The following is a 13,341-nucleotide window of genomic DNA, read 5'->3' on the forward strand; positions in this document are numbered from 1 at the left end:
TTCTTTTGTGTTTTATCCTGTTTCTCAGATAGATGACGCACAAACTTTAATTATTTTTTAGTTAATTATTAATTAGGTATAGTTTTTAAGGTTTATAAAATCTTCTATACAGGGTGTAATCGTTAAGTGTGCACAGGCGATTATTTAGTAACTATTGCAGATATCAAAAAACTTTAAACTGATATCGAAAGCCCTTTACCTAATGAGTAAAATGACAATAATAACTTTTTTTAAATAAAACAGGAAATATCCAAATAATTTACATCCATGAATTTGCCAGTCAGTTCAATTCACGGCGTAATCTGTCTGGAAATAAGAGGTTCTATTACGGCTGCCGAGTAGGTATACCTACTCGGCAGCCGCGATACACGCGACATGCGCTACACAGACCAAACAGTTTGAGACGATGTAATAAAAGTTTCACTTTAAAAATGTTTTTTTCCAGGTATTCGATGTACTTCGCCAAACAAATCCAACACAATTGGATAAACTAAGTATTATACCTGGCGATGTTGCTCAACCGAATTTGGGGATTTCCCCGGAAAGTTTGCATTCGTTGCATGAGGTAAGAAAATAATTAAAAAACTTAAATACTTACTTAGTAATAATAATAAACAAACAATATTAATTTTTAAATTGAATTTAAAAAGAAGAAACAATTAACTACAATAAAATGTTCCTATTTCATAATTATACGTAAATTATGAAATAGGAACATTTTCAAACCAGAGATTCTCTTTTTTCTTGCAGACCTTTAAAAATATTCGGTGAAAGACCATACTTAAAAAATAATTTTAGAATAGAGGTTTTTTGTTTACATTTTTTGTTTATTATTACAAAGTATAATATTCTATTATGGTAAATGATTCGTATTTTTTAGCGAAACGACATAACTACCTCATTTCATTATTTATGAATACATTGTTTTTGAAATTTCAAATTAACAATGTATTGTGCTTGCAATCATGTTTATCTCCCTTTTGTTACGGTTGCCTGGTAGAAATCGCTGACTAGCGATAAGGCCGCCTTTACTGTTTTGTGTTAAGCCTTCTGTTTATTTCATGTGTTTTATACGAAATCAAGAATTTTAAATTCAAATTCAAATTATATATTTATTTGCAAGAATGTAGTTAGTTAGTTACAAATTACAAAAACTCTAATTTGTAACTACATTCTAATACATTCTGCTAATACATTCTACCCATCGATTGGGTGTGCAAACATTAAAAATTAAAATAGAAAGCAAATTAATCTAATTATTTAAATGTACACACAATTTAATTTTTCACAATTAAATGAACACACTACAATTTACACGATTATATCAAGTTCAGTTTACACTAATTCATTTATTTAATTCAATTTTCTTTTTACCAAGCAAGTGTTTATTATATTTATTTATATATATATTTTATTCTAGGTATCCGTAGTATTCCATTCAGCGGCAACACTGAAATTTGACGAAGCGCTACACAAAGCGGTTGAACAAAATGTATTATCTGTTATACGGCTGATGGATATTTGTGATACTTTGCCGAATATTGAGGTGAGTGTTGCCAGCTTTGCACAACAGGGGAAAATTTTGGGAAATTTTTTCTGTTTTCCGAATCGGTGGTAAATATTATGACGATTCAAAAGTGCATTTATAAAAAGTCTAATTGAATAAATAAATGTTTGAGTTTGAAGTAAGATAAATGTAAAACTTTATTTAATAAAAATACTACGTAGAAAACTTCGTTGAATTTAGTCTGATTTTTAATAGATTTTTGTAATTTTGTCAATATTTAAAAGAATAAAATAATATACAGGGTGTCCCACTTTCGGTATACTAAGCGCAAAGGGACTTGTAGTTTTGCATACGCTGAGTACGTAAAAAATAATTATAAAATTCCAGACGCATTTTTTTTTTAAATAGAGGAATTCTTAAAATTCCATGTTTACACCCCCAACAAGCAAACCGCCCAACTTTGCCACCCGCATGTGAGCTATCGTTTAAGATTATGTTTTCATAGACAAAATACTCACATTAGCGAAGCGGTATATGCCGGCTGCGCGAAGCTAGAGACGAATACATGGATTTTAAGGAAAAAATTAGCAAAAAATTTTTCGCGTAATTTTGTTATTTAAGTATTTTTTATGTGATCAGTGTATGCAAAACTACAAGTCCCTTCGCGCTTAGTATACCGAAAGTGGGACACCCTGTATATATAAATACTAGGGATGTAACGATACCGATACCGATACCGATATATCGGCCGATATAATCGGCAAGCCGATATATCGGTATCGCCGATTATAGAACAACCGATACCGATATCAAACAATTCAAAAAACCGCGCCCAATGTACGATGCGGGGGGCCGCCCGCGCGTGCGCCTTTTGTTTTTTGAAAAAACTCTACCAATAGTAAACTTTAATAGGAACTGATTGTATCTGTATAACTTAAAGTTTAACTGACTTTGCAAAATAATAATACTAAAATAAATGGTTTTCTTGTTTTTTGATTTGGCATTGTTATTTAAAAGAATACGATTTACAGTTGAGTCTCTGTTAAATGTTGGTAACTTTTATGCATAATTCACTATTTATTTTCCTACCAAGCCATCGATATCGGTATCGGTATCGGTATCGCCGATATTTTATTACAAATATCGGTATCGGTATCGTATCGGCAAAATCATGTATCGTTACATCCCTAATAAATATATATACATATGCAAAATGCGTGCATCTTGTTAGTTTGGTGTCATCATTATTAATTATTCATATTATAGTATGTATTATGTTATATTAAATCATTAATATAATTAATTACCTTGACCATATCTTATAATTTATAAATAGTGGAATTTTACAGAATATTTACATGATTATTATATTCCCTTATAGGGCTACCAAAATTTCATTTATTTAGTTAACTAGCTGTGCCGCGCGGTTTCACCCGCATTGCTCTACTCCTGTTAAGACGATACACAAAAAAAATCTACTGCTTGGCGGGCGGAGTCTAATAGCTCGCTATCGCGAACGCGGGTGTGCGCGAAGTCATTCTTGCAAACTCGCCGCGCTGCCGCTGGCCGACTCGGGACAAACATGTATGGAGTCGTCATACAGTTATAATATTCTTATACATACATATATTTAATTGTTGATTTATTGGTTTTATTTTCTTGCTTATAAACAAATAATCTTCTTTTTAACAACTACTTAGACATTATTAATAATTATTATTATTTCGTAATGTTTACTTTATTACAAAATAATACAGGTTATAAATAATCTTTAAAATAACAAAAAATATTGTTACTCTGAAAAAATGAAATGGTACTCAATAACGCGGACTACTGAATTGATTTAGATAGAATTTGATGCTGACGTAGATATTACGTCATGCCCAGAAATGAAAGGTAATATTTCTGAAAGAAGTTATTAACCCTAATTATTCTTCTCAGTCAAAGTCAAGAGTGGAAGATATCACTAATATAGTAAAACTGATGCGAAACTTTGGATGTTAATTTGTATATTTTTTTGTTAGTTGTTCCTTAATCACGTCAAGACTACATTACCAATTTTGATAAAATATAGCTAATTGCCTGGATTTACACATAGGATACTTTTTATCCGAACTGAACACTTCTGTGGGATAAGACAGGATTCACGATATAATCTAATTCCACGCGGGCAAAGCCGCGGTCGGAATGATATTTTTTTAAATAAAAAAATTGTTTAAAAAAACACAAAATATATTGACGCATGTATTTATTTTTTGCACTCTATTATAATTGTAATTATTCATTACAAATAATCAAAATAAAATAGCCAGAACAAAGTTAGGCCCTGGTAGGGTAGGTAGGCAGGTACAGCAATGTGAGACGAACACTGGCTTATTTATACCAATAATAATGTATTATAAACATTAAATTAAGTTTACTTTCTAACAACAAAAATACATAATATTAGCTAATGTGAAAGCGAATCAACCAATCATCCCACAAAAATGAAATGTGCACACAAATACCTATTCATCCAAATCGGCTCATGTCATTAGGAGGAGTGACTGCAGCGCCATCTTCCGGGCCCAATTGTGTTTCCAGATCACCCAGGAACTGAATTTAATATACATACTTACACAAAATTTTTCGAAATGAAAACTCACATTACTATGTAAATATGAATATAAACCTGTTTTATTACTAAGCAATTTCCCGCACAGGTGTAGTAAGTATAAATGAAATAAATATCAACATCAAATTCTTTATACAACATACTTATCTACCACCTTCTAAGAAATGTAATTCTTGAAATTATTTCGTATTTTTTTTAAATATAATACTACTCCAATGAGCTCCTGTTCCATATTATGTCCGCCATACTTCCACTAAGTTCACCATGATTTTTTATTTCTTTGCACTTTGTTGCTTTTTGCTAAAAATGGAATCATGCGATAAAACCAGTAGAGCTTTGATAACATACATTTTTGACTGAATAAAGGTACTTACGAAGGAGTGGATTCACATTGTGAACAATCAGTGGGTTTATTTTCCTTCTGGATTCCGGATTTCTGAACAGATTATTTATGCTATAAATGAAAAAATCTTACACATTCGTTATGTACAGGGGTACATATCAAACATCGTCTATAATACAATTATCATCAAATTTAAAATAAAACCAACTTACTTCATTAATTTGTTCCAATTGTAAGCATTCTTTTTCCTCCAACCTTTATGTTTCTTCTTCTTATTTTCTTTATTGTCCCCATTTGTCTTATCGTGTTGTCACCCTTTTTTACGATTGCGCGAGCGACACAAGTTCCCCGTGTGACGGCCGTAGCGGGAATGACTCGTGCAGCGATCGGGGTAGGAAGGTACAGGGCGGCTCTCGCTATATTGGCTGGTTGCGCGCTAATTTCAAGTATTTCTTGTTTATTTCAAAACCATCGCATATTTCAAAATTCTAACACGGTAGACGTATAGGTTGTATATTTTATAGTTAATATCCAAAAAGTCGTAACTTTACGTTTGTTATTTTGAAGATGCCAGAGATTAAAAAAAAATAACAATGATAACTTTGTATTTTTTTTCTATCGAGAAAATATCATGGAATCATGTTTCTAAAACGGTAGACGTATTGTGTTACTATTGAACTTTCTTGTCAAGAATTTTCACCACGACAACTTTAATAATATAAAAATTACGAAGGTTTGAAAAGGGCCGTAAATGTTAGAAAAATTAATTCATCACCTTAAGTCTTATATATAGCCTTCCTCGATAAATGGGCTATCTAACAGTGAACTATTTTTCAAATCCGACCCGTTCCTGATATTTGCGCGTTCAAACAAACTCCTTATTTTATTAGCATTTATATATTTTTCTATTAAACAGTGAAAGTCCAATTTCAATAAGTCCTTTTTATTATCACAGCCAAAGAAAATAACAGAATGATAAAAAAAAGGTTACTAATATATTACTACATCTTGAAAATAACAATGCTCACTTGAGTCTTATTTATTTTGAATTCACAGACACACACTTGAATTTTATTTATATGTACATAGATAATAACACGAGTGTCACGATTTTGAATAAGAAGGACGGATAGAAGTACTTATTTATTTATCAATATTTGTGTATAGGGAAAATAACAGATTAACTCAGTATCTATATTTTTAAAGAATAGAAAAAAATCGATCAAATGTAGCTGTTCGCTACCGTACTCGGATCGGTACGTGATTTTTGAAGTGAAACTTCTTTATCCGGGTTGGAAAAAAATTTAGTGTAACATTTTTTCGTTACGCGTGACATTTTTCCGTTACGCGCCATCTTTTTCTTATCCCACGCGTGATTCGATGTATTGCTGTAAAGTTGCATATAATAGTAAATTATTTTTTGAAAAATAAGGTCATAAAGAAGTTTCACTTCTTACGTGTGTACACTAGTACACGCACACATTTTTTTTAAAGCCAACTGTTTCGTGATTACACAGCCATCCCGCCATCACAGGGTGTTCGCGCCACAGCCTTTATTAGACCATCTATTTATTCTACACATATAATAAAATCATAGGAAAATCAAAACTGTGCATTGAATATTTTTTTTAAAGAATACTTGAGGCGTGATCTTCAATAGATACCGAAGCCAAAAATGTAGTTTTTAGAATTTTTTTCTGTTTGTCTGTATGTATGTCCGGGCTAATCTCAAAAAGTACAGCATGGATTTACTTTAAATTTGGTACAGAGATAACTTGAGACCTGAGAAAGAACATAGGATAGGTTTAATCCCGGAAATCCCACGGGTACGTCAACTATGCGCGTTTTTGTTTGACTACGCGGGCGAAGTCGCTGGCGGAAAGCTAGTTATTAATATTATAGAACTGACGTGAGTAAGAGGTTATAATGTAGGTAATATAATTGATTATTTTTCCGACCCAAATATCGACCAATAGAATAGGCATGACGAAAGATTTTCAAAACCTCTTCCATAATGTGTGTATACGTTTATTAAACAAGAAAAACCCTATATTTCGCTAATATACTTAAATTTAACGAAGATAAAAGCCATTTTTCAAAAAATATTTATTAACTGTGCTAAAACAGCTCACAGGTGTCATGGCGTAGGCGTGACGTCACTCTTACGTAAATACGTAATTATCTGTATGCATAGCGAAGTAAAATTAAACAAATATTTAATTATAAAGTGTTATAGAATCTAATTTCAAAGTTTATAAGTGGTGTGCAGTATTGCAATGTGAATCTACATAAAAATAATACCCAAAATAGTGTTAGTAATTGTTTACAGTGAGAAAATAATATGAAATGATTGTATAAATTTGACGCAGAGAAACCCGAACCACATATTCGTGAATTCGCAATTATATTTCTGTTCTGAGTCGATAAAGCTCATAAAGCATACGTGAAAAAATAGAAAATAAATAAAAATGCGTATTCTCAGCATATTCATAACAACAAAATACACCTGCCGCGAAGTTGTTGTGAGTTGTTTACGTAGACGTGACGTCACGCGTGTTTCAGTCAAAATGGCGGACTGCAGAATTTCAATGTTTTATTTTATTGATAATATCATTAATCTTAATGTTTTTAATATTTCTAAGTCACTATTTTTAATGTATATATTATACATTTTCCCTTAAAAACACTAATTCGAACATTTATGGATACTGTCGTCTTGCCTATTGCACCATTCGACGTCACGTGGTACAACCTACATGGTATTATACTGATAATTTTTTGAAAATTTTCTCTGGTCGTTGACGTCAAACTGACAGGTTCAATTCAATTGTGAAATTATTGGCCGACATTTGGGACGGAAAAATAATCTCCCGAATACCACACGAGCTTCAAAATTATCTGGCATTTCCCTCAAGGTTCCCTGCAAACAAATAAAGTCGTCAAGTTTTTCAGGAAAAATCACTCGCGCTTCGCGCTCGTGATTTTTTAACCTTGACTAAAAACTTGACTCCTTCATTTGTTTGCAACGAACCTATCGGAAAATACCCGATAATTTTGAAGCTCTTGTGGTATTATAAGTGAATATTTTACGTGGTTATAAATAATTCTGTAAAGGATGTCAATGTTATAAATATTAATTACTTAAATTAAGGATTATGTCTTGACAAAGTATTTGTATTGTTTATGTATTTATTATAAGCACACTAACACAAAATCTAAATGAACTGCTGCATATAACATTGTAATACCTTGTAATGTAATTCATTGATACAACTTAGCTGTTAATATTATTTCCTACCTACCATACCTACATACGTTTACCTTCGTATATCAGTACTTATTAATTGTAATACCCTTGTGATACCTATTTAATATCTAATTTGATAGCATTCAAATACTTAATAAGATTAGAAAAAATACTTATTACGAGGCTTGATCTAAACCCGCGTCTAATTGTCAAACGGGCAACTGCAACGCGTAGACTCTCGTCCACCCGTGATCCCGTCAGAGCAATCGAATTTTTTCTACTCTTTCGGTTTTATGAAATCCATACTCCTTAATTAATATTATAAATGCGAAAGTAACTCTGTCTGTCTGTCAGTTACTCAATCACGCCTTAACTACTGAACCAATTTGCATGAAATTTGGCATAGAGATATTTTGATACCCGAGAAAGGACATAGGCTACTTTTTACCCCAGGAACGGGAACTATGCGGGGTTTTCTTTGACTGTGCGGGTGAAGCCGCGGGCGGAAAGCTAGTAGAATATATAGGTAGAATAAATTCGATTGCTCTGGCGGGATCACGGGTGGCCGAGAGGTCAGGCGTTGCCCCGGTTTGACAAAAAGACGCGGGTTCGACTCTTGCTCCGTGATTTTTTTCATTATTAATTAAAAAAATATTTTATAAATATATCGATTGTCTAGGTGTTGATCCACGTATCAACAGCGTACAGTAACCCAGAGCACTCTTCGATAGAGGAGCGTGTGTACACACCTCCGGCGCCTTTAAATCGATTGTTGGCACTAGTTGGCACTATTTATAAACAGTTTTTTATGTACATACACAATTTTATTACGCGATAAATTATTTTTAAATGATTTTATACGCATCATATTATTTTAAAATGATTATTTAGGCTTCTATTGTACTCTCCTAACAGTTTTAAGTCTATGTTCTATTCATTATCGAAAGGACGACGCGACACCCCCTTCCCCCTCTCGTTCGCTTCTTGTTTACGTAATTTTTGGGATGCGCGTAGAGTTTAAATAATATTGAAACGGAAAATTAAATGAATTTATTTTTGTAAGTCGTAGAACAAATGTTGTTACTTATAGCTATCTTGTCCTGCGAGGTTGCTGGTGTTTTACAAGACAAGTAACCCTGTATATAACGAATGGATTATGGAAGTATTCTACTTTACTGGCGAAAATTATGGGCTGGATAATAATGATTTATTATTTATTTCGTTTAGTTTATGACCTTTTTTATTTGATGGGTGCAAATTTAAGGGTAACATGTACCCTGCGACCCCCCTCTCTTATTTACTAATAAACAATCAATCAATCAATCGATTGTCCAGGTGTTGGTCCACGTATCAACCGCGTACAGTAACCCAGAGCACTCTTCGATAGAGGAGCGTGTGTACACTCCTCCGTCGCCTTTAAATAGATTGTTGGCACTCGTTGAAGCTGTTCCAGAGAATCTGATGCAGAATATTACTCCACAGTATGTATATTTTATATTTTTTTACTATAGTTAATGATATTTTGAAGGTTGAAATGTGTTTGGCTTTATACAGGGTGTCCCAAAAAGTAGTGATGAACGGAAGCTGGGAGGTAGAGGACCTAGAGGGCTATCCGAATCAGCCCCATGTATGTTATTCGATTTTTCGTATTTTCGGAGTTATGACGTTTTTTTCAATTTTTCACCTATCGCCGAGTACGATGATATTTTCACTCATGGTGACGTCAATTATTGCGCTAGATGCTTGATTTTTTTTTGTTTGCTAAGCTGAAAGATAGGCCAATTCAGTATGGTAACATTTACTATCGTTAGATCTTCGAATGGAATAATAAAAAGAATTAAATGCCAAGAAAGATAAAATTACCCAGTATGTTCACCACTTCAAGGGCCCTTAAAAAACTAAAATCACATAAAAAAGTTTTCCGTTTGGCTTTTAAAAACTTGCTCTATCTATCAGGTAGCTATCTTGAAAATTTCATTTTATTATTCAGAAGGCTTCAATCGAAAAATTTAAATCTAAATGTGGTAAGTGCAAAAATTTAATTAACATGATGATCAATAAAAACAAATTAAAACCAATAACAAGGTGTTTAATTACCAGAAATTTTTAAAATGACCCTGCTGTTGCTCATTGCAAGTGCGACATCACCGCAAAAAGTTGTCTTTTAAATGTCTGAATGCCCTTTTATCATTTTTAATGGTTTCTTCTGCTACTATGAATTTTCGGGTTATTTCGTTCAACAAACGGAAAACTTTTTTTATGTGATTTTATTTTTTTACGGGCCCTTGAAGTGGTGAACATACTGGGTAATTTTATCTTTCTTGGCATTTAATTATTTTTATTATTCCATTCGAAGATCTAACGATAGTAAATGTTGCCATACTGAATTGGCCTATCTTTCAGCTTAGCAAACCTGCATGAAAATCTCCGTGTGAAAATCTCTGTGTGAAAATCTCTGTGTGGAAATCTCCGTGTGAAAATCTCTGTGTGAAAATCTCTATGTGAAAATCTCCGTGTGAAGATCTCCGTGTGAAAATCTCCGTGTGACAATCTCCGTGTGAAAATCTCTGTGTGAAAATCTGTGTTTAAATCTCGGTGTGAAAATCTCTGTGTGAAAATGTCTGTGTGAAAATCTCTGTGTGAAAATCTCTGTGTGTAAATAAATCTCTGTGTGAAAATCTCTGTGTGAAAATCTGTGTTTAAATCTCGATGTGAAAAAAAAATCTCTGTGTGCAAATGTCTGTGTGAAAATCTCGTAGTGAAAATCTCTGTGTGAAAATCTGTGTTTAAATCTCGGTGTGAAAATCTCTGTGTGAAAATCTCTTTGTGAAAATCTGTGTGAAAATCTGTGTGAAAATCTCCGTGTGACAATCTCTGTGAAAATCTGTGAAAATCTCCGTGTGAAAATCTCTGTGTGAAAATCTGTGTTTAAATCTCGGTGTGAAAATCTCTGGGTGAAAATCTCTGTGTGAAAATCTCTGTGTGAAAATCTGTGTTTAAATCTCGTTGTGAAAATCTCTGTGTGAAAATCTCTGTGTGAAAATCTCTTTGTGAAAATCTGTGTGAAAATCTCCGTGTGACAATCTCTGTGAAAATCTGTGTTTAAATCTCGGTGTGAAAATCTCTGTGTGAACATCTCTTTGTGAAAATCTGTGTGTGAAAATCTCTGTGTCAAAATCTCTGTGTGAAAATCTGTGTGAAAATCTCTGTGTGAAAATCTGTGTGAAAATCTCCGTGTTAAAATCTGTGTTTAAATCTCGGTGTTAAAATCTCTGTGTGAAAATCTGTGTGAAAATCGCTGTGTGAAAATCGCTGTGTGAAAATCTCTGTGTGAAAATCTCTGTGTGAAAATCTCTGTGTGAAAATCTCTGTGACAATCTCTGTGCTAATCTCCGTGTGAAAATCTCTGTGTGAATGTGAAAATCTGTGTTTAAATATCGGTGTGAAAATCTCTGTGTGAAAATCTGTGTGTAAATCTCTGTGTGAAAAAAAAATCTCTGTGTGAAAATGTCTATGTGAAAATCGCTGTGTGAAAATCTCTGTGTGAAAATCTCTGTGTGAAAATCTCTGTGTGAAAATCTCTGTGACAATCTCTGTGCAAATCTCCGTGTGAAAATCTCTGTGTGAATGTGAAAATCTGTGTTTAAATCTCGGTGTGAAAATCTCTGTGTGAAAATCTGTGTGTAAATCTCTGTGTGAAAAAAAAATCTCTGTGTGAAAATCTCTGTCCATCTAGCGCAACAATTGACGTCACCATGAGTGAAAATATCATTGTTCTCGGCGATAGGTGAAAAATTGAAAAAAAAGTCATAACTCCGAAAATACGAAAAATCGAATAAAATACATGGGGGTGATTCGGGTAGCCCTCTAGGTCCTCTACCTCCCAGCTTCCGTTCATCACTACTTTTTGGGACAACCTGTATAGTAGCGAAGTGATTTTTTTATACTATGTTGTTTTTTTATATATGTATACTATACTATGTTTTGCCTTCCCTCGTGTTCGAATTATAAATTTAACTGTCAAATCTTCCTACAGACTCCGAAAAAAAAATTTAATGGGTCCAGTAGTTTAGGAATTTAGTGACAAACACACCAATTAATAAAGCACCTATACAAAGATTTTTGAAGTGAAACTACTTTAGGCGTGTTGAGAGTAAAATTTCAAGGTTGTTTCTCGATATAGTTCTGTGGTTTCATGGCAATACCGTCGCGTCATGGAGTAAGGCAACAATTTTGATATCTTTGAATCTTGCCAAAGAAGTATCACTTCTGACACGTACGCTTGTTTAATTTATGTGTCTCATGATTATCATCTTCAATTTTTATTTCTCTAAGGGCCGATTTTTCAATGCTTGGATAAAACTTATTCGTCGAATAATGTATAAAACTACCATTTTATAAACGTATTCTAATTGCCCGTATTTGACAGTTTACGTGACATTTTAATATTATATTGTAATACTTTATTGGACGGATAAGTTTTATCCAAGTATTAAAAAATCGGCCCTAAGTATAATTTTTTTTCAGTCTTATGTTCTCGAGTTTCAAACGTCCTCAGTATGGAATTATTCTGACCAATATAACAAAAATAAAACTAAACGTTATATTTTTCTTTATAGTAATAAATTAAATTAATAATTTCACAGGTACATACACCCAAAACCAAACACATACACATTTACAAAAGCAATGGCTGAAGAAGCAGTTCGCAGTCGAACATCGAGGCAATATCCAGTCGCCGTATTTAGACCTACTATTGGTAAGATATATTTATTTAGTATTTAACGTAAAAAAGATTTTAATGCATTCCTAATGTAATTAATTGCAGTAATGTAAATAAGTAAGTTTTTGTGCATACCTGTAATTGGTGTATATGTTAACGGAAATGTATGTAATCCGTCATTGTATACAATTCCTAGGAAATGTATGTAATTCCTAAAATCGCACGGAAATGTGTGAAATAAATTATTTTTACACATTTCCTAGGAAATCTATACATTTCCTAAATAGCAATCGGAAATGTAAAACATTTAAGATATTGGAAAACTGTGCTACAGCAAATGTCTGTGTTTTAAAAATAATGTATTATGCACTTTCAAATGCCATTCGAGCTTACCCTGCAAAAATAAATAGCTATATGGACTGACAAAGTTTTATAATACATATAAAGATTTACTTTTATAATGTGACATTTACAATTACTTAATTATTATCAGACTGATTAACTACTTGGCGAATGAAAATTTGATTTTATAAGAAAAAAATTAAGTTGATTTTGTAATACTTACGTTAAAAGTTAATATATACTCGTAGTTGAGTTTTAGAAATGTTTATTAGTATGATAATATCTCAGAACAAAGAATCCTATGATTTGTTATTCAGATGATAAAATGAACATATTATTATTATTTTACGGTATGACTGTTACCCGATTGTCTCAATAAGTGAAAAATATAATAAGTAAAATTAACAACCTGTTTTTTTACAGAAAGCATTTACTTTATACATTTCCCAATACGATATTGGAATTATATACAATTCCGAGGAAAATTATACATTTCCTAGGATATCTATGCATCAAATAGTTTTTTAAACAATATTTTATACATTTCCTAAATATTATCGGAATT

At 32.5% G+C, this 13,341-nt stretch overlaps 1 protein-coding gene and 1 long non-coding RNA gene across 2 annotated transcripts in view; one reads left to right on the forward strand and one right to left on the reverse strand.

Annotated features, from left to right (window-relative positions):
* LOC149475349 (putative fatty acyl-CoA reductase CG5065) overlaps positions 1-13,341 on the forward strand; it is a 62,020-nt gene that overhangs the window by 44,050 nt on the left and 4,629 nt on the right. Inside the window, exons 4-7 of the mRNA XM_089713408.1 lie at positions 446-565; positions 1,421-1,546; positions 9,047-9,192; positions 12,358-12,470. Of these exons, the coding sequence (XP_089569534.1) occupies positions 446-565; positions 1,421-1,546; positions 9,047-9,192; positions 12,358-12,470 (505 nt within the window). The remainder of the gene's footprint in view (positions 1-445; positions 566-1,420; positions 1,547-9,046; positions 9,193-12,357; positions 12,471-13,341) is intronic.
* LOC149475350 (uncharacterized) lies at positions 4,086-5,158 on the reverse strand. The gene is made up of 3 exons (XR_016318080.1): positions 4,677-5,158; positions 4,496-4,557; positions 4,086-4,421 (listed from the first exon to the last, which is right to left on the reverse strand). It is a non-coding gene; the product is annotated as an uncharacterized LOC149475350 (long non-coding RNA).

The sequence above is a fragment of the Colias philodice genome, chromosome 30 (assembly GCF_061535455.1).
Source record: "Colias philodice isolate Cphi_HAF_F1 chromosome 30, ilColPhil1 Martin Lab GWU primary, whole genome shotgun sequence".
Classification (NCBI taxonomy): Eukaryota; Metazoa; Arthropoda; class Insecta; order Lepidoptera; family Pieridae; genus Colias; species Colias philodice.